This window comes from Staurois parvus, unplaced genomic scaffold, assembly GCF_062004578.1.
Source record: "Staurois parvus isolate SC_StPar_1 unplaced genomic scaffold, SC_StPar_1.0 ptg000860l, whole genome shotgun sequence".
In the NCBI taxonomy this organism is placed as follows: Eukaryota; Metazoa; Chordata; class Amphibia; order Anura; family Ranidae; genus Staurois; species Staurois parvus.
In genome coordinates this window covers 2,488,997-2,516,845 of record NW_028318656.1, presented here as the reverse complement: position 1 = coordinate 2,516,845, position 27,849 = coordinate 2,488,997, and the positions used below count along the sequence as shown (strand labels likewise).

At 44.2% G+C, this 27,849-nt stretch overlaps 1 protein-coding gene across 1 annotated transcript in view; it reads right to left on the bottom strand.

Moving 5' to 3' along the window:
• Positions 1-401: 401 nt before the first annotated feature.
• Positions 402-27,849, bottom strand: part of HADHA (hydroxyacyl-CoA dehydrogenase trifunctional multienzyme complex subunit alpha) — an 84,610-nt gene continuing 57,162 nt past the window's right edge. Inside the window, exons 13-20 of the mRNA XM_089655654.1 lie at positions 21,560-21,731; positions 21,373-21,459; positions 17,900-18,040; positions 15,026-15,094; positions 14,736-14,931; positions 11,994-12,108; positions 5,041-5,186; positions 402-844 (exon numbers count right to left, since the gene is read on the bottom strand). Of these exons, the coding sequence (XP_089511780.1) occupies positions 699-844; positions 5,041-5,186; positions 11,994-12,108; positions 14,736-14,931; positions 15,026-15,094; positions 17,900-18,040; positions 21,373-21,459; positions 21,560-21,731 (1,072 nt within the window). The 3' untranslated portion in view covers positions 402-698. The remainder of the gene's footprint in view (positions 845-5,040; positions 5,187-11,993; positions 12,109-14,735; positions 14,932-15,025; positions 15,095-17,899; positions 18,041-21,372; positions 21,460-21,559; positions 21,732-27,849) is intronic.

The following is a 27,849-nucleotide window of genomic DNA, read 5'->3' as shown; positions in this document are numbered from 1 at the left end:
TTTTTTGTCTGCCACTATACGCCTATAGTGTGCATGGACACATAGGCTAGCATAGAGGGGAGCTAACAGGCAGAGAAAAATAAAAGCTCAAGAACAGCTCTTACACCTGAAGGAGCAGCTTCTTTGAGCTGCACTGTGCAGGAGACCAAATCACATCCTAGCTTTGTATTTTCCTCTACAGTGTTCTTGTAGCAAGAAATAGCTTTTATTACTCCCTATGCTATCAGCAGGATGGCTAAGATCTTGGAGGTCATTTGCGGTCAATGAACTACACATCCCAAGAAAAGGTACGTCTTCATAGTGGAAAAAAAACAAAAAAACAAAACAAAAAAAACAAAAAACAAAAAAAAGCTAAAAAGAAGTCTAGACAACCCCCATAAATGAAAATCAGCCACAGCACAAAACAGAAATGAAACGTTTTATTATTTATGCCCACAGTGGAATGGACGCATTGCTGGGATTCAGACATCTAGGTTTCCTCATCCACACGGGACATTCGAGTTAAGTCTTTTAGCCAGCGCTAAGTGCAAAAATTAAACTCCATTCAAGAAAAGCTTCTTCAAGGCGGGATGCAGTGCCTGAGTAATCGTAGATCTAAGGCACGTACGGCTTCTAGCCTTCCCTCTCCTCCGCGGCCTCCTTACAATCATTGGTCTCAGGGCTCAAACACTGGACACAGCCCTGATACAGGTAGATAGTTAGTGGTGGAACTTCTTGCTGGGGTCATTGGCGTGGTCAAGCAGGAGCTGGCAGGGGGTGAACTGACTTCCGTACACGCTTTCATATTTCCTCATCTTCTCCACAATACGCTTTGCTCCATAGGCGTCCGTGTATCTGAATGGACCTGTGTGGCGCAGATACAAGGGTTTCATATGTAAAGCAAAAAAATCACAGCTGCTGAGCAGGTAGAGAATGTGGATAATCAAAACTTTTACTTCCGAGCTGACACTGTAGAGTAATGTGCATTGGAAAACTAAACTTTCTAGATAAAACTGTTTTACAAATCTGTCTGGAATACAAACACACACACACCAAAAAATTAGAATATCGTGCAAAAGTTCATTTATTTCAGTAGTGCGGGAGTACCCGCACCCCACAGCATGTGCGGCAATGGAGGGGAGTGGGCATCTACTTGCCAATCCAGCTAGTGTGTGTGGATAATGCTCCCATGACATATCCTCTTCACCAAACTGGGGGGCTGTCGGCCAGGGGTAATACTGTGACTATAGGCATCCGGACATATGTATCCCCCGGGAGCCGTTTAACTCGCTGGCCACCCCGGTCCAGGATGGTGCATCGTTGTGACCAACTGAGCGCAGAGTTAGCGGTCTACATGCACTCGATGGTCAGACTGGGGTGATCACTGGATCTAGATTATCCAGCCCATCGCCTACCCCAGAAATAGATAGAAAATCTCCGCTGGAAACGAAAAAATCCCAGGAAAAAAAAAAGATAAGAAAAAAAGCCATGGGACCACAGTTCCCAGCATAAGATCACATCCATAATCCTGGAGACACTAGGCAGCATGTCTGACGGCCTATAGCAGAGAGGGGTTTTATGCCCAGAGGAGACTGCCCATAGGAGGTGCCAAGTTGCAGTGTTTTTTTTCTTGCTGCCTAGTGTCCTACTCCTGTAGGTGGAGCTATGCAACCCTGTTTGGTAAGTAATGGATAAAGAAGCTGTGTCCTTCAATGAACTCAGACACACACACACACACACACACACACACACACACACACACACACACACACACACACACACCTCGAAAAATGATCGTGCAAAAGTTCATTTATTTCAGTAATGCAACTTAAAAAGTGAAACTAATACAGTGGGGCAAAAAAGTATTTAGTCAGCCACCAATTGTGCAAGTTCTCCCACTTAAAAAGATGAGAGAGGCCTGTAATTGGCATCATAGGTAGACCTCAACTATGAGAGACAAAATGAGAAAACAAATCCAGACAATCACATTGTTATATATCCTTTGTTGGCAATACCAGAGGTCAGACGTTTCCTGTAAGTCTTCACAAGGTTGGCACACACTGTTGCTGGTATGTTGGCCCATCCTCCATGCAGATCTCCTCTAGAGCAGTGATGTTTTGGGACTGTCGCTAGGCAACACGGACTTTCAACTCCCTCCAAAGGTTTTCTATGGGGTTGAGATCTGGAGACTGGCTAGGCCACTCCAGGACCTTGAAATGCTTCTTACGAAGCCACTCCTTCGTTGCCCGGGCGGTATGTTTGGGATCATTGTCATGTTGGAAGACCCAGCCACGTTTCATCTTCAATGCCCTTGCTGATGGAAGGAGGTTTGCACTCAAAATCTCACGATACATGGCCCCATTCATTCTGTCCTGTACATGGATCAGTCGTCCTGGTCCCTTTGCGGAGAAACAGCCCCAAAGCATGATGTTGCCACCCCCATGCTTCACAGTAGGTATGGTGTTCTTTGAATGCAACTCAGCATTCTCTCTCCTCCAAACACGACGAGTTGTGTTTCTACCAAACAGTTCTATTTTGGTTTCATCTGACCATATGACCTTCTCCCAATCCTCTTCTGGATCATCCAAATGCTCTCTAGCAAACTTCAGACGGGCCCGGACATGTACTGGCTTAAGCAGGGGGACACGTCTGGCACTGCAGGATCGAGTCCCTGGCGGCGTAGTGTGTTACTGATGGTAGCCTTTGTTACGTTGGTCCCAGCTCTCTGCAGGTCATTCACTAGGTCCCCCCGTGTGGTCCTGGGATTTTTGTTCACCGTTCTTGTGATCATTTTGACCCCACGGGGTGAGATCTTGCGTGGAGCCCCATATCGAGGGAGATTATCAGTGGTCTTGTATGTCTTACATTTTCTAATTATTGCTCCCACAGTTGATTTGTTCACACCAAGCTGCTTGCCTATTGCAGATTCAGTCTTCCCAGCCTGGCGCAGGTCTACAATTTTGTTTCTGGTGTCCTTTGACAGCTCCTTAGTCTTCACCATAGTGAAGTTTGGAGTGTGACTGTTTGAGGTTGTGGACAGGTGTCTTTTATACCGATAACAAGTTCAAACTGTGAGAGCCAGAAATCTTGCTTGTTTGTAGGTGACCAAATACTTATTTTCCACCATAATTTGCAAATTCTTTCCAAATCAGCCAATGTGATTGTCTGGATTTTTATTTCTCATTTTGTCTCTCATAGTTGAGGTCTACCTATGATGCCAATTACAGGCCTCTCTCATCTTTTTAAGTGGGAGAACTTGCACAATTGGTGGCTGACTAAATACTTTTTTGCCCCACTGTATATGAGATAGACTCATTACATCCATAGCAAGATAGTTCAAGCCGTGATTTGTCATCATTGTGATGATTATGTCTTACAGCTCATGAAAACCCCAAATCCACAATCTCAGAAAATGAGAATATGAAAAGGTGCAATATTCTCAACTCAAAGTGTCCCACTCTAATCAGCTAATTAAACCATAACACCTGCAAAGGGTTCCTGAGCCTTTAAATGGTCTCTCAGTCTGGTTCAGTAGGAATCACAATCATGGGAAAGACTGCTGACCTGACAGTTGTGCAGAAAACCATCATTGACACCCTCCATAAGGAGGGAAAGCCTCAAAAGGTAATTGCAGTAGAAGTTGGATGTTCCCAAAGTGCTGTATCAAAGCACATTAATAGAAATTTATGTGGAAGGGAAAAGTGTGGAAGAAAAAGGTGCACAAGCAGCAGGGATGACCGCAGCCTGGAGAGGATGGTCAGGAAAAGGCCATTCAAAAGTGTTGGGGACTTTCACAAGAAGTGGACTGAGGCTGGAGTCAGTGTATCAAGAGCCACCACACACAGACGGATCCTGGACATGGGCTTCAAATGTCGTATTCCTCTTGTCAAGCCGCTCCTGAACAACAAAGAACGTCAGAAGCATCTAAACTGGGCTAAAGAAAAACAGACCTGGTCTGTTGCTCAGTGGTCCAAAGTCCTCTTTTCTGATGAGAGCAACTTTTGCATCTCATTTGGAAACCAAGGACCCAGAGTATGGAGGAAGAATGGAGAGGCACACACTGCAAGATGCTTGAAGTCCAGTGTGAAGTTTCCACAGTCTGTGTTGATTTGGGGAGCCATGTCATCTGCTGGTGTTGGTCCACTGTGCTTCATTAAATCCAGGGTCAACGCAGCAGTCTACCAGGAGATTTTGGAGCACTTCATGCTTCCTTCCACAGACGAGCTTTATGGGGATGCTGACTTCATTTTCCAGCATGACTTGGCACCTGCCCACACTGCCAAAAGCACCAAAACCTGGTTCAAGGACCGTGGGATTACTGTGCTTGATTGGCCAGCAAACTCGACTGACCTGAACCCCATAGAGAATCTATGGGGCATTGCCAAGAGAAAGATGAGAGACATGAGAGCGAACAATGCAGAAGAAGCATCCTGGTCTTCCATAACACCTCAGCAGTGCCACAGGCTGATAGCTTCCATGCCACGCCACATTGAGGCAGTAATTGCTGCAAAAGGGGCCCAAACCAAGTACTGAGTACATATGCATGCTTCTACTTTTCAGAGGTCCGATATTCTATGTACAATCCTTGTTTTATTGATTGCATGTAATATTCTAATTTTCTGAGATTGTGGATTTGGGGTTTTCATGAGCTGTCAGCCATAATCATCACAATTATGACAAATCACGGCTTGAACTATCTTGCTTTGCATGTAATGAGTCTATCTCATATATTAGTTTCACCTTTTAAGTTGCTGCACTGAAATAAATGAACTTTTGCACAATATTCTAATTTTTGGAGTTTCACCTGTATGTCTGAAGTTTAGATTTAGGAAAATTTGCACAGAGTTCAGTCTGCAAACACTATGTCTAGATACGGCAAATGAAAGGTAAATACACATTTGCAAAGAATGGATATCCTTGCAGCTCCCCCCCCAATCCCCTCACATTCTCTATTGTGGAAAACAACCATATAACTACGTCAGTGAATGTTTCCTGCTGACATAGTGCTGCCTTCCAGATATAGCAGCACAGAAAGTGCTAATAGATCAAATACGATCTTACCTCCAAGGCATGGCGGGAAGCCCAGGCCAAACACAGCACCGATATCTCCCTCAACTGGATTGCTCAAGATTCCTTCCTGCAAGCACATGATGGCTTCATTCACAAACCGGGTGACCAGACGCAGCTGGATGTCCTCATCGGTGCAGCTGCGACAAAAAAAAAAAAAAAAGGATACAGTAAAACAGGGTTTCTCGACCAGGGTTCCGTGGAACCCTAAGGTTCCTCCAGAAGTTGCCAGGGGTTCCTTGATCAATGAGCAATTTTTTTTTTACCTCCCACTGACAATCATTGATCTTTTTAGCTATATCTTTCCAATGACCACAATTGTAAGGAGCATTCTTCCCAATGACCATCTTAGTAATGTATCAGGAGTTATAGATATAGTCATTTTTAGCAGGGGTTCTGTCAGATTGGAAAGTCATTTCAAAGGTTCCTCTGTGTTGAAAAGGGTGAGAAAGACTGCAGTAAAAAAAAGTGTCTTTTAACCCCTCGCCTACAGGGCCCTTATACCCCTTCCCGCCCAGGCCAATTTTCAGCTTTCAGCGCTGTCACACTTTCAATGACAATTGTGCAGTCATTGTACTCATAACATTTCTATCAATTTTTTTTTTGGCAGATCGAGCTTTCTTGTGGTGGTATTTAATCACCTCTCGGTTTTTTTTTTTTGCTAAACAAAGCAAAAACTGAAAAAAAAAAAAAAAAGAAAACCATGTTTCTTAGTTTGTTATAAAATTTTGTAAACAAGTGTTTTTTCTCCTTCACTGATGTGCGCTAATGAGGCTGCACTGATGGGCACTGATAGGCTGCACTGATGGGCATTGACAGGCATCACTGATGAGCACTGATAGGCATCACTCATGCGGCACTGATAGGCAGCACTGACAGGTGGCACTGAAAGGCAGCTCAGATGGGCACTGATATGTGGCATTGATGTAGCACTGATGGAGCTGCACTGATCATCAGTGTCCTGATGATCAGTGTACATGTCCCCTCTGAGTAATGCCGATTACCGGCTCTCCTCTTCTCACGAGCTGTCAGCGTGACAGCTCATGAGGAGAGGAATGCCGATAACCGGCATTTCCTTATTTACATGCGATCAGCTGGGATTGGAAACAGTTGATCACATGACAGAGCTGACGTTCTTCGGCTCTTTCCGCTGTGTCCCAGGGACACAGCGCACCACCGATCGCTGCGCTGCACGCCCCCGGGGGCGCGCACATGCGGTTTGAGTGGGAAGATGTCATATGACGTCCTCCCAGAACGAGAGAACAGCCTTGCGCCCGTCATTTCCTTATATGGCGGGCGGGAGGCGGTTAAAGACCAAATGTCACTCACACTATTTAAGTTTCCGTGGTTCTGGCAAGTTGAATAACCTTCCTGCTTCTTATATGAACTAGTACGGTGAGATAGACAGACCTGGGAGTTCTGGCGGGGGAGGGGTAACTACAATGAAAATAAAGAGCTCTCCTGGAGCATTTCAGTCTCTGATAGCGGATCTGAAGCACACAATTAACTATGGGTGGCAAGGAACTGTCAGAAAATCTCCAGGATAAGGTAGTGGACAGGCACAAGTCAGGAGATGGATATAAAAACATTTCAAAGGCTTTATCAATGCCTAGAAGCACGGCGAAGTCTATTGTCAAGCAGTGGAAGGTATCTGGTACAGCACAGACCCTCTCTGGATCAGGACGTCACTCCAAACTGAATGAAAGAGCCAGGCGGAAACTGGTCAGAGAGGCGACCAAGAGGCCTACAGCAACTCTGAAGCCGTGTCAGGACACAGTGGTCATTGTGACAACAATATCACAAATGTGGCTTGTAAGGAAAGGTTGCAAGAAAAAAGCCGATCCTCAAGAAAGGCCACATGCAGCCTCCACTGAGCTTTGCCAAAAACGCACCTTGAAGATTCTGAGGCTGCATGGAAAAAGGTGTTCTGGTCAGATGAAACGAAGATTTAATTATTTTGCCTTAACACTAAATGATACAGTTAGGTCCATATATATTTGGACACAGGTACAATTTTAGTTTTTGTCAGGTATTTACCAAAACATATTCAAGTTATAGTTATATAATGGATATGAACTGAAAGCGCACACTCTCAGGTTTAACTTGAGGGTATGTACATCCAAATTGGAGGAAGGGTTTAGGAATTACAGCTCTTAAGAGTAGCCATCCCCCCTTTTTCAAGGGACCAAAAGTAATTGGACAATTGACTCAAAAGCTGTTTCATGGCCAGGTGTGGGCTACTCCATTATTTCTTCACAAATTAAGCATAGAAAAGGTCTGGAGTTGATTCTAAGTGTGGTATTTGCATTTGGAATCTACTGCTGTGAACCCACATTATGCGTTCAAAGGAGCTGTCCATGCAAGTGAAAACAGGCCATAAGGCTTCAAAAACTAAAACAAATCCATCAGAGACATAGCAGCAACATTAGGAGTGGCCAAACAAACAGTTTGGTACATTATGAGGAAAGAAGAATGCACTGGTGAGCTCAGCAACATAAAAAAGGTATGGATGTCCACGGAAGACAACAGTGGTATATGATCGCAGGAACCTCTCTATGGTAAAGAAAAACCCATTCACAACATCCAGACAAGTGAAGGACACTCTCCAGGAGGTGAGCGTATGATTGTCAAAGTCTACAACAAGAGAAGACTTCACGAGAGCAAATACAGACTGTTCACCACAATGTGAAAACCATTCATAAGCCTGACGAATAGAAAAGGCAGATTAGACTTTGCCAACAAAACATCTAAAAAAGCTAGGTCAGTTCTGGAAAAGCATTCTTTGGATGGATGAAACAAAGATGAATCTGCACCAGAATGACGGGAAGAAAAAAAGTGTGGAGAAGGCTTGGAACAGCTCATGATCCAAAGCACACAACATCATCTGTAAAACATGGTGGAGGCGGTGTGATGGCATGGGTGGAGGCAGTGTGATGGCATGGGCATGCATGGCTTCCAGTGGCACTGGGTCATTGGTGTTTATTGATGATGTGACAGAAGACGGAAGCAGCCGGATGAATTCTGCAGTGTTTACAGATATACTGTCAGCCCAGATTCAGCCAAATGCAGCAAAGTTGATTGGACAGCACTTCACAGTACAGATGGACAATGATCCAAAACACACTGCAAAAGCAACCCAGGAGGTTTTGAAGGAAAAGAAGTGGAATATTCTGCAATGGCCGAGTCAATCACCTGATCTCAACCCAATTCAGCATGGATTTCACTTGCTGAAGGCAAAACTAAAGGCAGAAAGACCCACAAAGAACAACTGAAGACAGCTGCAGTTAGAGCCTGGCAAAGCATCAGAAAGGAGGAAACCCAGTCTTTGGTGATGTCCATGGGTTCCAGACTTCAGGCAAAGCATCAGAAAGGAGGAAACCCAATCTTTGGTCATGTCCATGGGTTCCAGACTTCAGGCAGTCATTGCCAGTAAGGATTCTCAACAAAACATTTTATTTACGATTATATTAATTTGTCCAATTACATTTGAGGCCCTGAAAATGGAGGGACTGTGTATAAAAATGGTTGCACTTCCTAACATTTGTACTTGACATATATGTTCAACCCCTTGAATTGAAGCTGAAAGTCTGCACTTCAATATCATTTGGATTGTTTCGTTTTAATTTATTCTGGTATCATACAGAGCAAAAAGAATTAAAATTGTGCCTGTGTCCAAATATATATGGATCTAACTGTATGTCTCGGTGGAAATCCAATCCAGTTCCCCATACAAATAACACCATTCTTACAGCCAAGCATGGAGGGGGGATATCCTGTTATGGAGGTTTCTCTACAGCAGGGTTTGGAGAACTCGTAAGGAGAGAAGAAAAAAAAATGTACGGGGCAAATCCTGTCACATTCTGGGAGGAAAATCTGCTGCCTTCTGCCAGAACATTGCCAATGGAAAGGTGGTTTACCTTCCAACAGGACAATGAGAAAAATCACACAGGAAAAATTAGCCTACAGTGGTTGGAAGAGAAAAAGGTAAATGCCCTTGCATGGCCTAGTCAGAACCCAGACCTAAACCCCATTGAAAACTGGAATGACTTGAAAAGTGCAGTCCACAAACGGTTCCCATAAAATTGAACTGAACGTCAATTCTGCAAAAAAACAGGCAAATATTGCAAAGTCTAGATGTGCAAAGTTAGCAGAGACAAATCCCAACAGACTAAACGCTGGAATTAAAGCAAAAGGAGGTGCAACAAGTTGGTGACATGTTGGTGTTATATCTTTCACTTGGATGTTATAATTTGCACTGAGTACATACAGCTGGATAAAACAAAAAATTTGCCTGTCTTCATTTCAGGCTGCAAAGCAATAAAAGTGATTATTTTAAATCACTTCCAAAATAAGATGGACGTAATCCGTAAGGACATCGCCAATGCTCAACCTACCTCCCCACCTAGCCTCCCTCCCACTATAACCCCATCAACTCGCCCACCTCACCACTTGCCCCCTTGACCCTGTCCCCACACAACACCTACAGTCACCCTCCTCCTCCATCCTACGCTCCCTCACCCACATCTTCAATCTCTCCCTCTCCACTGGTGCATTCCCCTTCCCCTAAAACACGTGCACCTCACCCCCAAACTCAAAAAACCCTCCCTGGACCCCACCGACCTGAACAACCTTAGACCCATCTCACTGCTGCCATTTACGTCTAAGCTCCTTGAGCGCTTAGTCTACAATCGCCTATGTGCCCACCTTACTGACAACAACCTCCTTGATCCACTACAGTCTGACTTCTGTCCCCTACACTCCACCGAAACCGCTCTACTCAAAATCACTCAATGACCTGCTAACCGCCAAAGCTAATGGCCACTACTCAGTCCTCTTACTCCTTGACCTCTCTGCGGCCGTCGACACAGTTGACCACCCCCTCCTCTTTAATAAACTACACTCCCTTGGCATCAGAGACTCCGCTCTCTCCTGGCTCTCCTCCTATCTATCCCAACGCTCCTTCAACGTTACCTCTAACGCTACCACCTCCCCCTCTCTCTGTTGGGGTCCCCCAAGGCTCTGTCCTCGGGCCCCTTCTCTTCTCCATCTACACCTCCTCCCTCGGCAAACTGATACACTCCCACGGCTTCAACTATCACCTCTACACCGATGACACGCAAATTTACCTCTCCACCCCTCACCTCACCCCTTCATTCTCCGCCCGTATCGCCCTCCTAGTGAACGACATATCAGACTGGATGTCGCTCCATTTCCTCAAGTTGAACCTTTCCAAAACCGAGCTCCTAATTTTCCCGCCAGCCCGCGCCCCCCCCCCATCCTCTCCATCACGACCAACAATGCCCCCATCAGTCCCACCCCGCAAGCCAAAGTCCTAGGTGTCACTCTAGAGTCAAACCTGTCCTTCCAACCCCATGTCCAATCGTTGGAAAACTCATGCAGGCTCCACCTCCGCAACATCTCCAAAATACGTTTGTTCCTAACCCAAGACACTACTAAACAACTCGTTCACTCCCTTATTATCTCACGTCTGGACTACTGCAACTCCCTTCTCACCAGCCTACCTCATCACAGACTATCCCCGCTTCAGTCTATCCTGAACTCAGCGGCCAGACTCATCCACCTTACCAACCGCTCCGTATCCGCCACCCCCCTGTCATTCCCTCCACTGGCTCCCGATTGCCCAACGCATTAAATTCAAACTACTAACACTGACATACAAAGCCATTCATAACGCTGCCCCAAACTACCTCACCGACCTGATACCCAAATACCACCCAACCCGTAATCTTCACTCCTCACAAGACCTCCTACTTTCTAGCTCCCTGGTCTCCACCTCCCACGCCCGACTGCAGGACTTCTCCAGGACTTCCCCCCCATCCTCTGGAACTCACTACCCCAATCCATCAGACTGTCACCTACCCTCCTCACCTTTAGACTCACCCTGAAAACCTCTCTCTTCAGGGAAGTGTCAGGGCAGGAGCTGGGAAACAGACAGGCAGGCCTAATATCAATGTAACGCACAGGCTGACGACAACCACCACCCACAGACCGAAGTCCCTCAGGGCGCGGAGTCTAAGTCCCAGGCTGCCCTTCACCAGGGCCCCTGATGGTGGGGATGGACTTGACGCAGCCAGGAACCAGGTCGCGGCCCCTGAGGCACCCCAGCTGCGGTAATGGCCGCCGCCAATGGCGTGTAGCTAGTGGTAAAGACAATAGAGTAGTCGGACAGGCCGGGTCAACAACAACGAGACAAAAACGGTACAGGACAGCAGACGAGAATCACAGGTCACGAGCCGGGTTCAGCAACGGAGGGTCAGATCAAAGGAGAACACAAAGAATGGTCAGGTCACAAGCCGAGTCAGATTCCAGGAGCGTCACGAGAGTCAGAACAGAGTAACAGCAACACAAAGACACAAGTGCAAAGAGCATGTGCGGAACACAGGCTTATTTGTCATCAGCCACACCCCTCTGGGGGATGGACCTCAGAGACCTGAAGGCATAAAAGATTCCCACCATGCTCTGCAGAAATCCAAGATGGATGCCAGCACATGGAGTAACATAACCTCTGGTAAAAAGGTAGGACCTTGACAGGAAGCCTACCCCACCCTCACCTAACAGCCAATCTCCTCCACTCCATCCCCCACAGCCACTCCCTCCTGTACCACTATCCCCTCCCTCCTAGATTGCAAGCTTGAAAGAGCAGGGCCCTTGAACCCCTCGTGTTTTGTTTTGTTTTGTTACTGTATTGTCTAATGTACTGTCCCCCACTATATTGTACAGCGCTGAGCAAACCTTTTAGCACCATATAAATACTGTATAATAATAATAATAAAAGGGGGGTGACTGTTCTATACCTATTGTAAATAACCAGCAAGCAGGGCAAAGCACTTTTTCTTTCTTTTGGTACACTCCCTGACCCTTTTTTTTTAAGCTATAAACTGAGGGAGCTGCTGCCATTTCTTTTGTTTAATCATATTAAGACTTACACTTCAGGTCTGGCCTGCAGCTTGAATTTCGCCAGAAGTTCCTCTGTACCAGAGTTGATGGCTCTGTCCTTCACTCCCTGCTGGTAGATGTAGAAGCCTTTCCCGGATTTACGGCCTGCGACAAAAACACAAGGATGTTCAGGCTCTGCGTTCATGAGGCTGCGTTCACAAAGGCAATGAAAGTGCCAATTTCATGCGGAAAAAAGGATTCCAATAACATATTTCAGCAGGAGAATTGAATAATAGGTTAAAATTATCAAGAGGTAAATAACCAGGTTAAAATAACTCTTCCATGTAAAATACAGCTTATGGAATATAATCCTCATTTAGATGTTATAAATAATGCACAGGCACACCATAAACAAGGTCTCCTCCATTCACCATAAACAAGGTCTCCTCCATTCACCATAAACAAGGTCTCCTCCATTCAACATGACCAGAAGCATAAGTGAGGTCCCCAGGGCTCCTGCCTGCAACTAAGTGTAAGTATACAAACGATATATAGCAGATGAACCTTGACATTTTCTCTCCTCTAGTGCTGAGAAATCAGAGCTTTCTCATGCTGTACCTGGTTCTCTCAGCCAGCACCGCCATCTTCTCTTTGGTCAGGACACTGAGGACAGAGAGCCAGGTAACAAGCATTTTCAGAACAAGGGGAGCAATGGTAGCCCCATGTTTCTCCAAGGAATGGAGTCATTTAATCATCTTGTATAAAGGGGTTCAGAACACATGGGTACTCAAAATGGGTTAACAAATAGAGGCGTGGCAGTCCAGCAAGTGCCAATTCTGAATATCAAATTGCCAAACCCCCACCCCTTCCCCATCACCTGCTTAAAGCAGTCGGTTGAAGCCAGCATGTAAAAAGAAAAAAAATACTTACCTGTCCACTGTATGCTGTGGTTTCACTTTCTGATCCCTTCGTCCCTGCAGAGCACAGTACTGGCACACAGATAAGTCTACGCATCTGTTCAGAATGACTGAAAAACTTCTATGTAGCCTACTAATATTTCCTCAACTATTATTTGGCAGGACTGTACAGTATTGATTACAGACTGCCTAAAAGGGAAAGAATCAACAGATCTGTGAACGAAAACCTGGAACAAGCACCTAAACTGTAACAAAAATCATAAAATGTGAATATGTTGAGAATTAACATTTCCTTTAAGCATTTTATTAAATCAAACCTTTCGGCTAAAAATTACAAAAATATCCTCTCTCCTCCTCAATATTAAAAATATGACTTTTTTCTTTTTTATATATGTCAGGGCTAGTAAATATCTCGTTTTTTTTTTTTTTTTAATCCTTTGCTTACAACCCCCTCCTATTCCTCATAGCCCGTCTTGGAGATCACAACATTTCAGCTAATTCCTGCAGCCAACCAGGAGGCGGCAGTTTTGTTCCTGCAGCCTACCAGGAGGCGGCAGTTTTGTTCCTGCAGCCTACCAGGAGGCGGCAGTTTTGTTCCTGCAGCCTACCAGGAGGCGGCAGTTTTGTTCCTGCAGCCTACCAGGAGGCGGCAGTTTTGTTCCTGCAGCCTACCAGGAGGCGGCAGTTTTGTTCCTGCAGCCTACCAGGAGGCGGCAGTTTTGTTCCTGCAGCCTACCAGGAGGCGGCAGTTTTGTTCCTGCAGCCTACCAGGAGGCGGCAGTTTTGTTCCTGCAGCCTACCAGGAGGCGGCAGTTTTGTTCCTGCAGCCTACCAGGAGGCGGCAGTTTTGTTCCTGCAGCCTACCAGGAGGCGGCAGTTTTGTTCCTGCAGCCTACCAGGAGGCGGCGGTTTTGTTCCTGCAGCCTACCAGGAGGCGGCGGTTTTGTTCCTGCAGCCTACCAGGAGGCGGCGGTTTTGTTCCTGCAGCCTACCAGGAGGCGGCGGTTTTGTTCCTGCAGCCTACCAGGAGGCGGCGGTTTTGTTCCTGCAGCCTACCAGGAGGCGGCAGTTTTGTTCATCAGGGGGAACTTTGTGAGATCTTGCACCTACATATAAAACTACATGTCCTGGTGCCAGATCTCACCTTATGCATGTGACAGATCTGATGCTGCTTCATCAGAGGACATGCTGCAGCAAACAGAAGGGACAGCTGGCTCCTGATGATCTGAAGAAAGAGGCGAGTGCAAGACTGGCTGTGCAGCAGCAGAGGACAGTGCAGGATTCCCTTGTCTTGTAAGTATATTTACTCGTCATTAAACAGTAAAAATGGCCTCATAGGACAGCCACTCCTCCAAACACAATTAACCAGTGCTCTGCTGGACACTGATAGAAGTCACAAGACTGCTATATACTGCTGATGAGAAAAGGTATTTAGCAGTTTATATTTACTAAATTGCATTTCCATATTGTATGTACTGTGGGAGACTAAATACAGTGAATGCAGGGTCCAGGGTTTATTAACACTTTAATATCCTAAGTAACAAAAATCGTTGCACAAATGTTTTGATCACTTCATTGTGCATAATGACATATGAAAAAAAAGTTTTATTTTATTACCATTCCCCATCAGTTACTATAACATCTGTGTGCCTACAATGTAAGCAAAATAACATACTTGTAAACCAGTTATTTACTAAAAATGGAGAATGCAAAATCCTGTGCAGCTTTGCATAGAAACCAATCAGCTTCCAGGTTTGTCAATGCCTTAACTGAACAAGCTGAAGTGAGAAGTTGATTGGCTACCATGCACAGCTGCACCAGATTCTGAGCGCTCCAGTTTTAGTAAATCTCTCCCATAGAGTCCCAAAAACGTACCCAGGAATCCCTTCTGCACCATGGCTTTCAACAATTCAATGTTGCCTCCTCCAAAGCGCTCGCCAAAAGCTTTTCCTAGATCTTCTGCCACATGAGCTGCCACGTCAATCCCGACTTCATCAGCCAGAGTAGAGGCACCCACTGGGAACCCAAATCCAGTGGAAAGAGCATCCAGTTTCTTGGGGGCAACCCCTTCCTGACAGAGAAAAGAATACAAACCAGAAGATGTATAGAGAAAGAATAAACGTAACCTATAGAACAGATATATACAAAGAATATTTATGACTGACCTGTAGAACTCGCACAACTTCTGCCATCATGGGGCCCAGACACCTTGTGGTATAAAATCCTGGCCCATCCTGAAAGTGGGTTAAACAGTAAAAGTAGGTGTAGGAATAGGAATCGAAACAAAAGCCTTCATGTTACACCAAGTATCATTTAAATGTATTGTAAAAGTATCCACCCTGATCTGATTTCAGTTCTAGGCATGCTGGGAGTGGGAAGGTTTATCCTAAATTTGCTTTAACTTCTCAGCATTTATCAAACACTAAAATACCAAATTTTGGGTGAACTGAATCTTTAAAACTATAAAAAGGGAAATATGGCTTTCCCTATTACAAAAGACACAAATTATTCTGATTCCTAAATGGGATCCAATTACAAAGCCCTGCAGATAAAAAGAATGCAAACTACAGAGATTTGTGACTGTATGGCAGTGCATTTTCAGACGCTAGATGGCAGCACAAGTATCGGCATGAGGCCAAGTAGAGGAGAAGGCAGCATTTATCACTTGTTTTCAGTATTGACATTGCTCACTGACGGTGAAGAAATACCAGAACTCATATGGGATCACACTTTCACATGGGGCGGACTCTGTTATGATCAGCAGGGAATCGGTCTACGGATTCCCTACTGATCAGAACAGAGTGGGTGGATGACAGTTTATGCAGAGCCGACACGGACAGAGCCTGCTCTGCTCTATGGACTGCCGGGTGTAAATGGTCTCTGCCTGTGTGTACACTCAACTGCCCCTGAACTGATTTGCCTAGATTGAGGGGAACGGATCCCCCCCTTTTTCAACAGACCAGATTGGATTGGAGGTAGGTGCGTGTAAAACGGACCCAAGTCTGCTTACACCCGCCAGTCCATAGATGTGAATGGACTATCCGATCAGGTCCACCTCCAAAGGGGCATAATGGTCTAAATTTGAAATGAGATTTTCCATCACAAGAAACATTAATACTAAGCTTAACTATTTGTTAAAATGCCCTGGACAATTTCATTATTTATATATATATATATATATATATATATATATATATATATATATATATATATATATATATATATATATATATATACACACACACACACACACACACACACACACACGCACACACACACACACGCACACACACAGTGAAGGAAATCTAAAAATCGAATGGTAGGTGTATTGTAACACAGAGAGACAGAATAGCAACAAAAAAGAAATGCATGTCTAACAAATGATGCACTAATTTGCATGTTCATGAGGGAAATAAGTATTTGATCCCCTATCATTCAGCAGAATTTCTGGCTACCAGGTGTCTTTCATACAGGTAACAAGCTGAGATTAGAAGCAGTCTCTTAAAGGGAGTGCTGTTAATCTCATTTTGTTACCTGTATAAAAGGCCCCTGTCCACAGGAACAATCAGATCCCAAACTCTCCACCATGGCAAAGACCAAAGAGCTGTCCAAGGATGTCAGGTACAAGATTGTAGACCTACACAAGGCTGGACTGGGCTACCAAACTATCGCCAAGCAGCTTGGTGAGAAGGTGACAACAGTTGGTGCAATCATTCGCAAATGGAAGAAACACAAAACAACTGTCAGTCTCCCTAGGTCTGGTGCACCATACAAGATCTCACCTAGTGGAGTGTCAATGATCATGTGAACAGTGAGGAATCATCCCAGAACAACACGTGAGGATCTTGTCAATGATCTCCAGGCAGCTGGGACCACAGTCACCAAGAAAACAATTGGTAACACACTACGCCGACAAGGATTGAAATCCTGCAGTGCCCGCAAGGTCCCTCTGCTCAAGAAAGCACATGTCCTGGCCAGTCTGAAGTTTTCCACTGAACATCTAAATGATGCAGAGGAGGACTGGCTGAAAGTGTTGTGATCAGATGAGACCAAAATCGAGCTCTTTGGCATCAACTCAACTCACCATGTTTGGAGGAGGAGGAATGCTGCCTATGACCCCAAGAACACCATCCCAACTGTCAAACATGGTGGTGGAAACATTGTGCTTTGGGGTGTTTTTCTGCTTAGGAGACAGGACAACTGCAGCGCATTAAAGGGACGATGGATGGGGCAATGTACCGTCAAATCTTGGGTGAGAACCTTCTTCCCTCAGCCAGGGCATTGAAAATGGGTCATAGATGGATGTTCCAGCATGACAATGACCCAAAACACAAGGCCAAGGCAACAAAGGAGTGGCTCAAGAAGAAGCACATTAAGGTCCTGGAGTGGCCTAGCCAGTCTCCAGACCTTAATCTGATTGAACATCTGTGGAGGGAGCTGAAAGTTCGAGTTGCCAAACGTCAGCCACCAAACCTTAAAGACTTGGAGAGGATCTGCCAAGAGGAGTGGGCCAAAATCCCTCCTGAGATGTGTACAAACCTGGTGGCCAACTACAGGAAACGTTTGACCTCTGTGATTGCCAACAAGGGATTTGCCACCAAGTACTAAGTCATGTTTTGTAAAGGGGATCAAATACTTATTTCCCTCATGAACATGCAAATCAGTCATCATTTGTTAGACATGCATTTCTTTTTTGTTGCTATTCTGTCTCAGTGTTACAATACACCTACCATTCGATTTTTTAGACTGATCATTTCTTTGTGAGTGGGCAAACATTCAAAATCAGCAGGGGATCAAATACGCATTTCCTTCACTGTAGATAGATAGATGTGTATGTAAGTAATATCTGATAAAAATAACTTTTTCCTGCAGAGGTCAATTTATGGAACTGTAACTGAGACCGTCTTAACCCTTTCTAGTCTATACAGCTTTCTCCACTTGCGTCTGTGCATGGAAGGAGGTTGAGAACCAAAGTTACATCAAAAGAAAATTAAAACCGGCTTACAAATTCAGATAATCTAAGTCTGCCGTTCCCTCACCTTCACCACGATGATGACTTTGCCCTGCTTCAGCCCAACAGCTACAGCGGAGGCTGCGGTGTCCTGGGAGGTTTTATCTGTAGTGATTATTTCTAATAGCTGCATCTTATCCACAGGGGAGAAATAGTGCATTCCTATCACCTGTACAAGAGAGAGAGATCGGAACAAATTACACACCTCTAACAAAAAGTACACAATTCACTAGAAAAATAAAAAAATGTGCATCAACTTTCAGATGCTCTCAAGCTCCAGCGGTCCTGGGTCTGGAGAATAGCTAAACACCACCAATTTCAACACACAAAGGACAGCACAGTGGATAAATGGTTAGCACTTCCTGCCTGGCAGCACTAGGGCTATCTGTTTGAATCTCAAACAAACAGCACTTGCCTGGAGTTTGCATGTTCTCCTGTGCGGGTTTCCTCCAGATACTCCGGTTTTCTCCCACACTCCAAAGACATGCTGGTAGGCCAATTGTCTCCTTTCTAAACTGACCCTAGTATGTGTATGTATGAATGTGAGTTAGGGACCTTACATTGTACACCCCTTGAGGGTCAGGGACTGATGTGAACGTACAATATATATGTAAAGCGCTGTATAAATGGATGGCGCTATACAAGTACCGGAAATAAAGGGAAACAAAAATTCCTAGATGTCTCCAGAAAGGCATTGCAATCAGTTGCCTGCATTAAATATTTCAGTAGGTTTCCTGATCTAAACTACAGCTAGTTGTGTGATGGATATGGTAAAATGCCTATTTGGTTTCTTGTTGAATATATACATTTTTCTATATATATCTACTTTTATATTTTTATATTTCTAAATGCTTTGCATGAATATATGTGTTGTGTGTATATTTGTTGTCTGCTGGTCTTTGTAGTCCTCGGTCCTCTGCTCAGCAACCCCTCCCATCGAGTGAATTTGAACACAGAGGAATATTTTTCTTTCTATAGATAAGACATCGGCCAAGATCACGCCTATACTCTGAAGAAGATTGTTTTCGTGTAGAGTGACCAATCAAAGACTAATATAATGCTTATGCTGTTCTCACATGATGTTCGCATCATTTTGCATATATAAACTCACTTTTTCATTTCAATAAAGAGAAGAAGTTTTCACAGACCAAACGTGTCAGTGTGAGTTTCTTTATGTGCGCACATTCCAGAGCTAGCCAGCAAGATTAATTAGGACAGGGGCAGATAATCACCGGACACTTAGTCCTCATCTAAATCAGTTGTAGTGAAGCAACCAGTATATTTTTAAAACAGAACTAAAAAGTATATAATTTTTTCATGCAAATGCTCTGAAATTGCAATTACAATGCATGTATGCATTTGTGCCAGCTAATCTGAGTTACCTTTTGCATTCATATCATCCATATTCCATCTTGCCCAGTCTCTTTCTCTGCATTAACCATTCAAGTCTGGACACTTTTACCCCCTTCCTGTCCAGGCCAATTTTCAGCTTTCAGTGCTGTCACACTTTGAATGACAATTGCGCAGTCATGCAACACTGTACCCATATGAATTTTTTATCCTTTTTTTGAGACAGATACATTTTTATTTTGGTGGTATTTAATCACCGCTGGGATTTTTATTTTTTTTGCTATGTAAATGAAAAAGTCAAAAAATTTTGAAAAAAAAAAAGTGTTTTTCTTATACAATTTTGCAAATAAATAATATTTCATCATAAATCTTGGTTACAATTGATTCCATTATCTTTAGTAAAAAAAAAAATAACCCAAATTAGTTTATAACCAAAAATTATAATTTTTAAACTTTTTTTTTACATTTTTATTTTATTTTTTTAGATTATTTTTTACATACTGTCACCCTAGCGGTACACTGTCACCATGGTGACACTGTACTACTTGTGGGGGGTGATGACATTTTTTTTTTTTTTACACTGATTGCTTTTACACCCATAAAGGCTGTAAAAGCAATCATTTCTCCTTCTCTCTGGCTGCATTCTTGCAGCCATTGAGAACAACTGTGTGAGCTGTGATTGGTCACAGTTTGTCACATGGTACAAGGCTGATGTGAATAGCCTTGTACCATGTGACCTCTGTGATCATTCACAGATTTCACACGTAGTAAGCAATGATATCAGAAGTGACATCTTGCTTACTACTCTGCATGTAATCACTGATTGGCCAATCAGTGATCACATGATCAGGACCTCGCACAGAGGTCCCGTACGACGATCGGTGTTCCGCTGTGTCCGGAGGACACAGGTGTCACCGGATCGCGGTGCTGCGTACTCCCAGGGAGCGCGCACAAGCAGGGGGCGAGGAGGCATTTTATAAACGGCCACCCGACCCTGCACTGCCACCGTCCGTCCGTTTATATGCAACGGCCGGACGGGAAGTGGTTAATGAGAGGCGATAAGGATGGTGCTATCATCTGAGGGGAGTGATCTAGTCAGTCCCTCACGAGAAATTCTTTGCAGGAATTGGGCATTTTATGTGTCTCCTTCATCCTCCCAGTCTTTTGCTCTTTTATCAGCCACTTGTTACCAGTTTGTAAAAAAAAAAAAAATGCAACTGCCTATTAAATGACAAGGGACAACACAGGGCAGGACTGGAGGATGTGGTGGAAAGAGGTACCGCTTAAGCTGCGCTGCCGATTGTGAGTGCCAAGGCCCCTGCTTTGCCCCTTCAGCGCTCACTGCACCGTCAGGCTGTGGAGGGGGCGGGAGTGACTGGCTCAGCGCCGCGTGCTGAGAAACCAGGCTAGCTGCCAGTCAGGCATTTGGGTGGATCCCAACATTAATTGTCAGGATCCTTGAAGAATCTGGACTAGCTCATTGGTGTCGGCTGAATCTGGGCCACAGGAGTGCAAAACTAAAAGCACTCCCATGACCCAAATGAGAAGTATGGCCAAAAGAGCTTTAAAAATTCCAGTGTTGATTTTACTGCATGACAAAGAGAAACACAGTTTTACTACAAAAATGTTCTTCTGATTCACAGGCTTAACAAAAGCTAAACCGACAACATAATTATTTTAAAGGCTAACTTCACCTTTTTAAAAAAAAAAAAAAAAAAATTTAAAAAAATTAAATGCACTTTTTTTTTCAGGTAAACGAACAGCAGACTGTCAGTGTAGCCATCTGCCCATACCCCCCATATAGACAGGCATTTACTGAAGGCCAGGAAGATCAATGAACTATGGCAGCGCTCACCATCACCCTCGTAGTTCACTGAGAACTACAAGCTGTCCGATGCAATGGCTGAAGGTAGTTATAGTTTATTCAGAGAACTCTGAATGAATAAATGATATGGCTGAGTGGAGGAGTCCTGCACAGCCACAGGGAGAAGATCCCCTGCCCGCTATCAAAATCGGAGAGGGGGGGAAAAAAAAAAAAAATCGGGGGCTGCTGATTTAGTAACATGTTACACCCTGAACACGGGTGTAACATGTTATAAAATGTGAACTTAATCCTCAATTCTGAAAGGTACAACAGAACAGCGGACTCACCTTGTCTGGTCTTTTACTTGCTGCAGCGATCTGACCAATTGGGAGGGCGGATGTGTTACTGGCAAATATACAGTGAGGGGGGACAACCTGTGGACAGCAGGCATTCAGTGTTATAAAGAGGCCAAAGCATAGCTATAATATATATATAAAACTGACGTTTGTACATGAAATAGGATCTGAAACTCACAGCCTCCACTTCCTGCAGCACTTTGTGTTTGATTTTAATGTCCTCGAAGACGGCCTCAATCACCATGTCTGCGGTCTCAAAGCCCTTATAGTCCATCTGTCCCGTCAGGTTACTCATCACGCTGTCCCTCTCAAAGGAGGTCAGAGTCCTCTTCCTCACCTTGTCATTCAGGCTGCAGGAGAGAGGACAATGGCATCACATAAACAAGGCACACACAGCTTGTTTGGAGAGGTGTACAATCTTCTAAACAGTGAAAGCCCCATTGCACCCTCTTTGTTTGTTACTGTAATGCAGTCAGGCTGCATAGTAATATCTATGAAAAAAAAAACCTCAAAAAGAAACACAAACTCAAAAAAAACCCCACACAACTAAAAAAAAACCTCAAAAAACAACTCAAAAAAACAAAACAAAAAAATGAAAAAAGCACAAAAAAAAAACAACACACAACCTGTGCTGGACCACTACTTTTACTGGTCTGACACCTCCATGCACAATGATTCAATCAACAGTGCCCTCACTCTACGAGCCTCTCCTGTTGGAGCAGTAGACAAGTGGGGCTACTTGGACAGCCAAGATGTTGCTTATGTGAGGACAGTGGTCAGACTCTCCAATATGCTGGCAGGACAGGATATGATCAGTGTACATGTCCTCTCTGAGGAATGCCAATTACCGGCTCTCCTCTCCTCTTGAGCTGTCAGCGTGACAGCTCATGAGGAGAAAAATGCGATAACCGACATTTCCTTATTTACATGTGATCAGCTGTGATTGGACACAGCTGATCACATGACCGAGCCAACATCTTTGGCTCTTTCCGCTGATTGGTGATCCGCTGTGTCTGAGGGACAGGATATATTGACCAGTGGAGTGCGGTCACCGCTGACAGGTTTGCCATTCTTCACCCAGTCTTCCTTTGGGGTTCGCTGCTGCTCTTTGACTGGCTGAGCCGCGATGACATCACTCGCACACTTGCGTACGGGAGTCATCGCTGCGACACAGGGTGGCGTCAATTGAGAGCGCAGTGTGCATGTGACATCGGTGCCACTGAAGTAAATATCTCCTATAGAGTGCATGTTTAGGAGATATTTACTGGCCCTACAAGGGAATCCTTATCATAGGCTTACCTGTAGGTATAAATAATTACAAGGCCTTTACTTCCAATACTGTACTAGCAAAGGATTTTGAGAGTTTTCACAACTTATCTAAAGATTCGTCCACTGACACAAAAGCATTAACCACTTAAGGACCGCCTACCTGCAATGTAGTGTGGATGGGCAACTCCCAACTGCAACTGCTCACCCCAACCAGCACCGGATTGACTTCAGAGCCCCTGCTCATGTGGGGTCTATTATCTCCTCTACTACAGCATCAGTGGACTCATGCAAGGGGGTCTCAATCAGCTGGGAGTGGCTTACAAGTGTCCTAGCAACAAGGCAGGGCAAAAGGTTACCATCTCTGGGAGCTTTTCAGCTAGGCTTCGGGAGGTACGTAAATGGCTTACATCTATAGTAAGGGCATGATTCCACTTTGGTCAGAGATGCGCAGTTTGTTTTTATCTACAAGTGGCCCTTATCTGCATATGCAAAGGTGAATTAACCCTATAACCTCCCTAGCGGTCTGATTAGGTCAGTATTTCTGTGCTCAAAGCGGTACATTTTTTTGCATGGAAATATGTATTTTTTTTATTATAGGCCTGTAATTCTTAGGAATAACTCACTGAGATCTGTCCGAACAAGAGTCTAGTAAACATCCCGGGTATGATAAAATTTGAAACACGAAATCATAAATTATAATTTAATAAATCATAAAAAATAATAATAAATTTAATTCAATAATATAATCAAACCAAAAACACTGAAATTTGAAGTAGAGTGCCAAGTTCGCACATCGCTGAGCAAAATCGTTTTCAGTGTCTGATGAGGAATTTCCCCACGAATCATTATCACTCAATTCTGCAAGTGGTTCTGATTTACTATCGCTGTTCTCTAGCCGGTCTAAAACCGCTTTTGACCTAAAGGGACGCTTTTTGGACGCCATGGACGTTTCTCAGTTTCCAGGCAGAAAGAACAGTAAAAATGCAGGCAGTGCGCCGGACAAAGCACTCGGGACAAAATGTATGTGAAATGGTTTGATACAGGAATGTTTTACTATGTGATTTTAGTGTATTGAGGCGGAACGGAGAAGACACAAGAAGCGGATTCAGGAAGTCGGTGACGATGAAAAGGCCATTGCAAAGTAGTTGCGTTCACCTGCCCTTCAAAATCCACCAACATGATGGGCCACAGAGTGGACTATTTCATTGAGAGAGTGGAAGTTGCATGGCACAAAGTCATTTAACCTGAAGCTGCAGTATGTGTGAGGATCCTGTGCAATCAAGGCAGCAGTGGATTAAACAAAGCTAAAAATTGGTGCTACACTTGATCTTACCTGGAGAGGAGCCATTAGTGGAGTGCTGACCCCTTGAGGGATTTGAGTGCGACAAGGAGCGACCATTTGGAGTGATAGCAGGCTTGGAGGATCCGTAAGAAGGATCCAGTAAAGCGCTTTGACCCGCAAGGGTCGAAGCTATAAGGTGAGAGGCTTATCCAGACGGTGGTCGGATTGTCATATCCACTTGCACACAAATATCAGCAAAAGTGTGTGTCATCTAAGTGTTACCATCGGCATATATTGGACTTTAAGAGCACAGATTTAGTTGTTTTGTATTGTGGTTTCACTATAGTATGTTCACTATATGCACGCGTGATTGTATATATTAGTTACACTGAATGGATTTGTATAAAGAGATATATATGTTTTCCATATGAGTTAGGTCATTATAATTATTTCTGAAGATTGTATTTATTCAGCATCAATTGTTTTCAATTATTATCACCAACACATTTTGTGTTCACATATAATTGTTTTGATTTTTGCATGAAATCACTTGGTCAATAGTTGATTTGGCATTTTTCACTAATTGATACACTTGGTATATATATTTATATGCACTTGTTTATTATGTGAGTAGCGCTACATTGTTTTTATTTATAAGTGTATTTAGTGAATGTCACTTTTTCACATTTTTAAATTTCCCGTCAGTCCCGTCCCCCGTACGTCCCGACGCTCGCAGGGAACAGAACCCAGAAGACAGATGCCGGCATCGGCCGGAGGACATGGCTGGGGACACTGCAGAGGGGAAATCGCGGGAGCGAAGGACAAGGTAAGTGCAGAAGAGATCCCGGCGCAACGCTGCAGTGTATTCCCGAGTGTAGCTCGGGGTTACCGCTTGTGGTGCTGAAACTTTACCCCGAGCTACACTCAGGAATACCGCCAGCGGGGTTAACCAGTTCCCGAATGTGCTATAGCCAAAAGAGAGCTGCAGTGCAGTCAGCTAGTTCTAGGAGGGAGTCCACGGATGTCCTGGACATGTCTGGATTACAGTACAAGGTTCTTAACTACAGAACCCAGACATGAGTGGCAATTATTTTTATTCAAGATTCTCCTTCAGAGTCCCAGGATGCCTTGCCAACTTAGTGAAGGACAGGTTGGATCTTGGACTTTGACAACATATGCAGTGGTGGAAACTTGCCTGTGATCAAATATCATTACATGTTGTAGGAATATTGTTAATCTCTAACAAGCTCTAAATGAGAGGACAGTTCTACCCTACACTTACCAGGAGCTGGAAAGCCACATAAGGAATAGTGCCTCGTTTGCAGATTCTCCAATTAGATTATGAAGCAGCAGTAAAAAAAGATTTTACCTTAATGCAGGCCGTAGACGGGTCGTTTATCGGCCGTTAGTCGTCCAACAAACGAAACATCGTTTGTTCTTTAAACCGACGTAAACACCAACGATTGCAAAAATCGGCCGACCAAGTCATAAACTTCATCACATACAACAGGTAATGATGTCATTTTTGACCTTTCAGACCCTCCCCCACTATACAGAGATGCTGATGGAACAAATATCGCAATCGTTTTGCACACACGAAAAATCTGTAGATATTGTACGAAAATGTCCAGCAACATCTCCTTGGTAGCACTGGAGGAGCAAAAAAAGAAGAAAGAAAAAAAAAAAAGGAAGAGCAGAGTATGGTCCAAAATCTGGCTTCTTCAACAGGCCATGTTTTCCCACATGAACCTGCTTTGAAATTTAAAAGATGGGCATGGGCAGCAAAGTGGCTAAATGGTTAGCACTGCCGCCTGGCAGTACTAGGGTTGTTGGTTCAAATCCCAACCACAGCACCACCTGCCTGGAGTTTGCATGTTCTCCCTGTGCCTGCGTGGGTTTTCTCCGGGTACTCCAGTTTCCTCCCACCCTCCAAAGACATGCTGGTAGTTGAATTGGTTCCTGTCTAAATTGTCCCTAGTATGTGTATGTATGGATGTGAGTTAGGGACCTTAGATTGTACACCCCTTGAGGGTTAGGGACTGATGTGAATGTACAATATATATGTAAACGCGCTGCGTACATTGACTTCGCTATATAAGTAGCTTAGATTGTACGCTTCTTGAGGGATAGGGAATGATGTGAATGTAGAATATATTATAATATATATATATATATATATATATATATATATATATATAAAAAGCGCTGCGTAAATTGACAGCGCTATACAAGTACCTGAAATAAAAGAAAACAATCCTGACGATTACAAAAACTATTTAAGTCCTTCCAGGTCACCGCTCATGCGCATATTCTTTTCGTAAAAACGATAGTACGATTTGACCACCATTGACGCGAAAATTGGTAGTTTTTCACGAATTTTCCAACATGCCCGATAATCCAAAAGAGGAGGAACCGTAAAAAACAGCCGCCGATATTAACCCACTAATATTGCGAAAATCGGCCGATTATTCTTTCGGACTAAAAATCGGCCCATTTTCGACCCATGTATGGCCGGCATAAAGCGGAGTTTCACCTGAAAAAAAAAAAAAAAAGTCAGCAGCTACAAAAACTGTAGCTGCTGACTTTTAAAATACAGACACTTACCTGTCCCTCAGTCTAGCGATGTCCTCACCACCGCTGGTTTCACAGACCGTCTTCTCTACCTAGCGCTTTCACACTGATGTGCTGCGGTTTATCTGCACTGAGGGGGCAGCACAGTGCATCTGCGACTTTCCAGGGTTAGCTTTCCTTTACCATAGACTTCCATTATATCCTGAAGGTATGGGGCACTTTCTGAAAGCACACCAAAACACCCGCACTCAGGAGTTTTGGTGTGCTTTCAGAGAGTGCACCAAACCCGCAGGATATAATGGAAGTCTATGAAAAGCTGCACCTGCGGTGTGGGTAAACCACAGAGCATCAGTGTGAAAGCAGCCCTATACTATTCTGCCCAGTGTATTGCTTCACAATGACCTGAGGATCTCTTCTTTCCTGTTGCTGGCAACGTTCTGGAGACTGCTAGCCAGGAGAAGAGCTGGAGTGCAGTTGCTATGGGGTATGGGACAGGAGCCGGCACTACCGAGGATGCATCAGCTTATGCGGCTCTTGTTCCCTACTACAGATCAAACTTTACAAATAGTCCCTCTGCATTGCACTTTGTTGGATGCTTGGGATGGCGAGTTGTTCTACCAGACACCTGGCCGTGATCTACTGGTTGCTGACCCCCGCATTAGAATGTAAGCTCCTCTGGGACATTTACACAAGGCTTCATATGAGCAAACAACGGGTTCACTTTAACGTACTGCATAATTTGTCAGCATAATTAAAATCTCATTGCTTTTTTGTCAAGGGCAGGACAATCGTATAATTGGCAATCATTTTAGATTAATCCTTCAAAGTTTGAATACAGAAAATTGATGATTTTTAGCTAGAGATCTGTTAAACTTAAATCGATTTTGACCCCCGTAGTAATCTCTTTTCACTCAATGTACTCAGTTTTCTGGCTCCAGCATCATTCAGCTTGAAAAACTCAGGACATACTGTAAGTGCTGTTGTTATGAACCCATCCCACTGGGAGATGGTTGTCCCCACACTGCCCTGCCACTCAATGTAACGTTACAACATCAACAGAGCCTCACTCTGCATCATTACACGATGAGTGCAAGGCTCCGTGAAGCATCATCGAGGGCCACACAGTCCACAGAATAGGTGAAGAGGAGTATCATTGCTGGATTGAAGATTTTACCATGTTACACACCACCTTCAAAAACTAGGAGGTCTAGCATTTACCTGTGTACTAGAGATGAGAAAGTGATGAAGAAGAAAGGGTGTCAGATGTAAAAAACCTTCCTTACTGCTATCCTTTGTAAACTAGCTGCTCCCCTCTGCCCAACCCTTCCTTACTCTTCCCCTTTGTA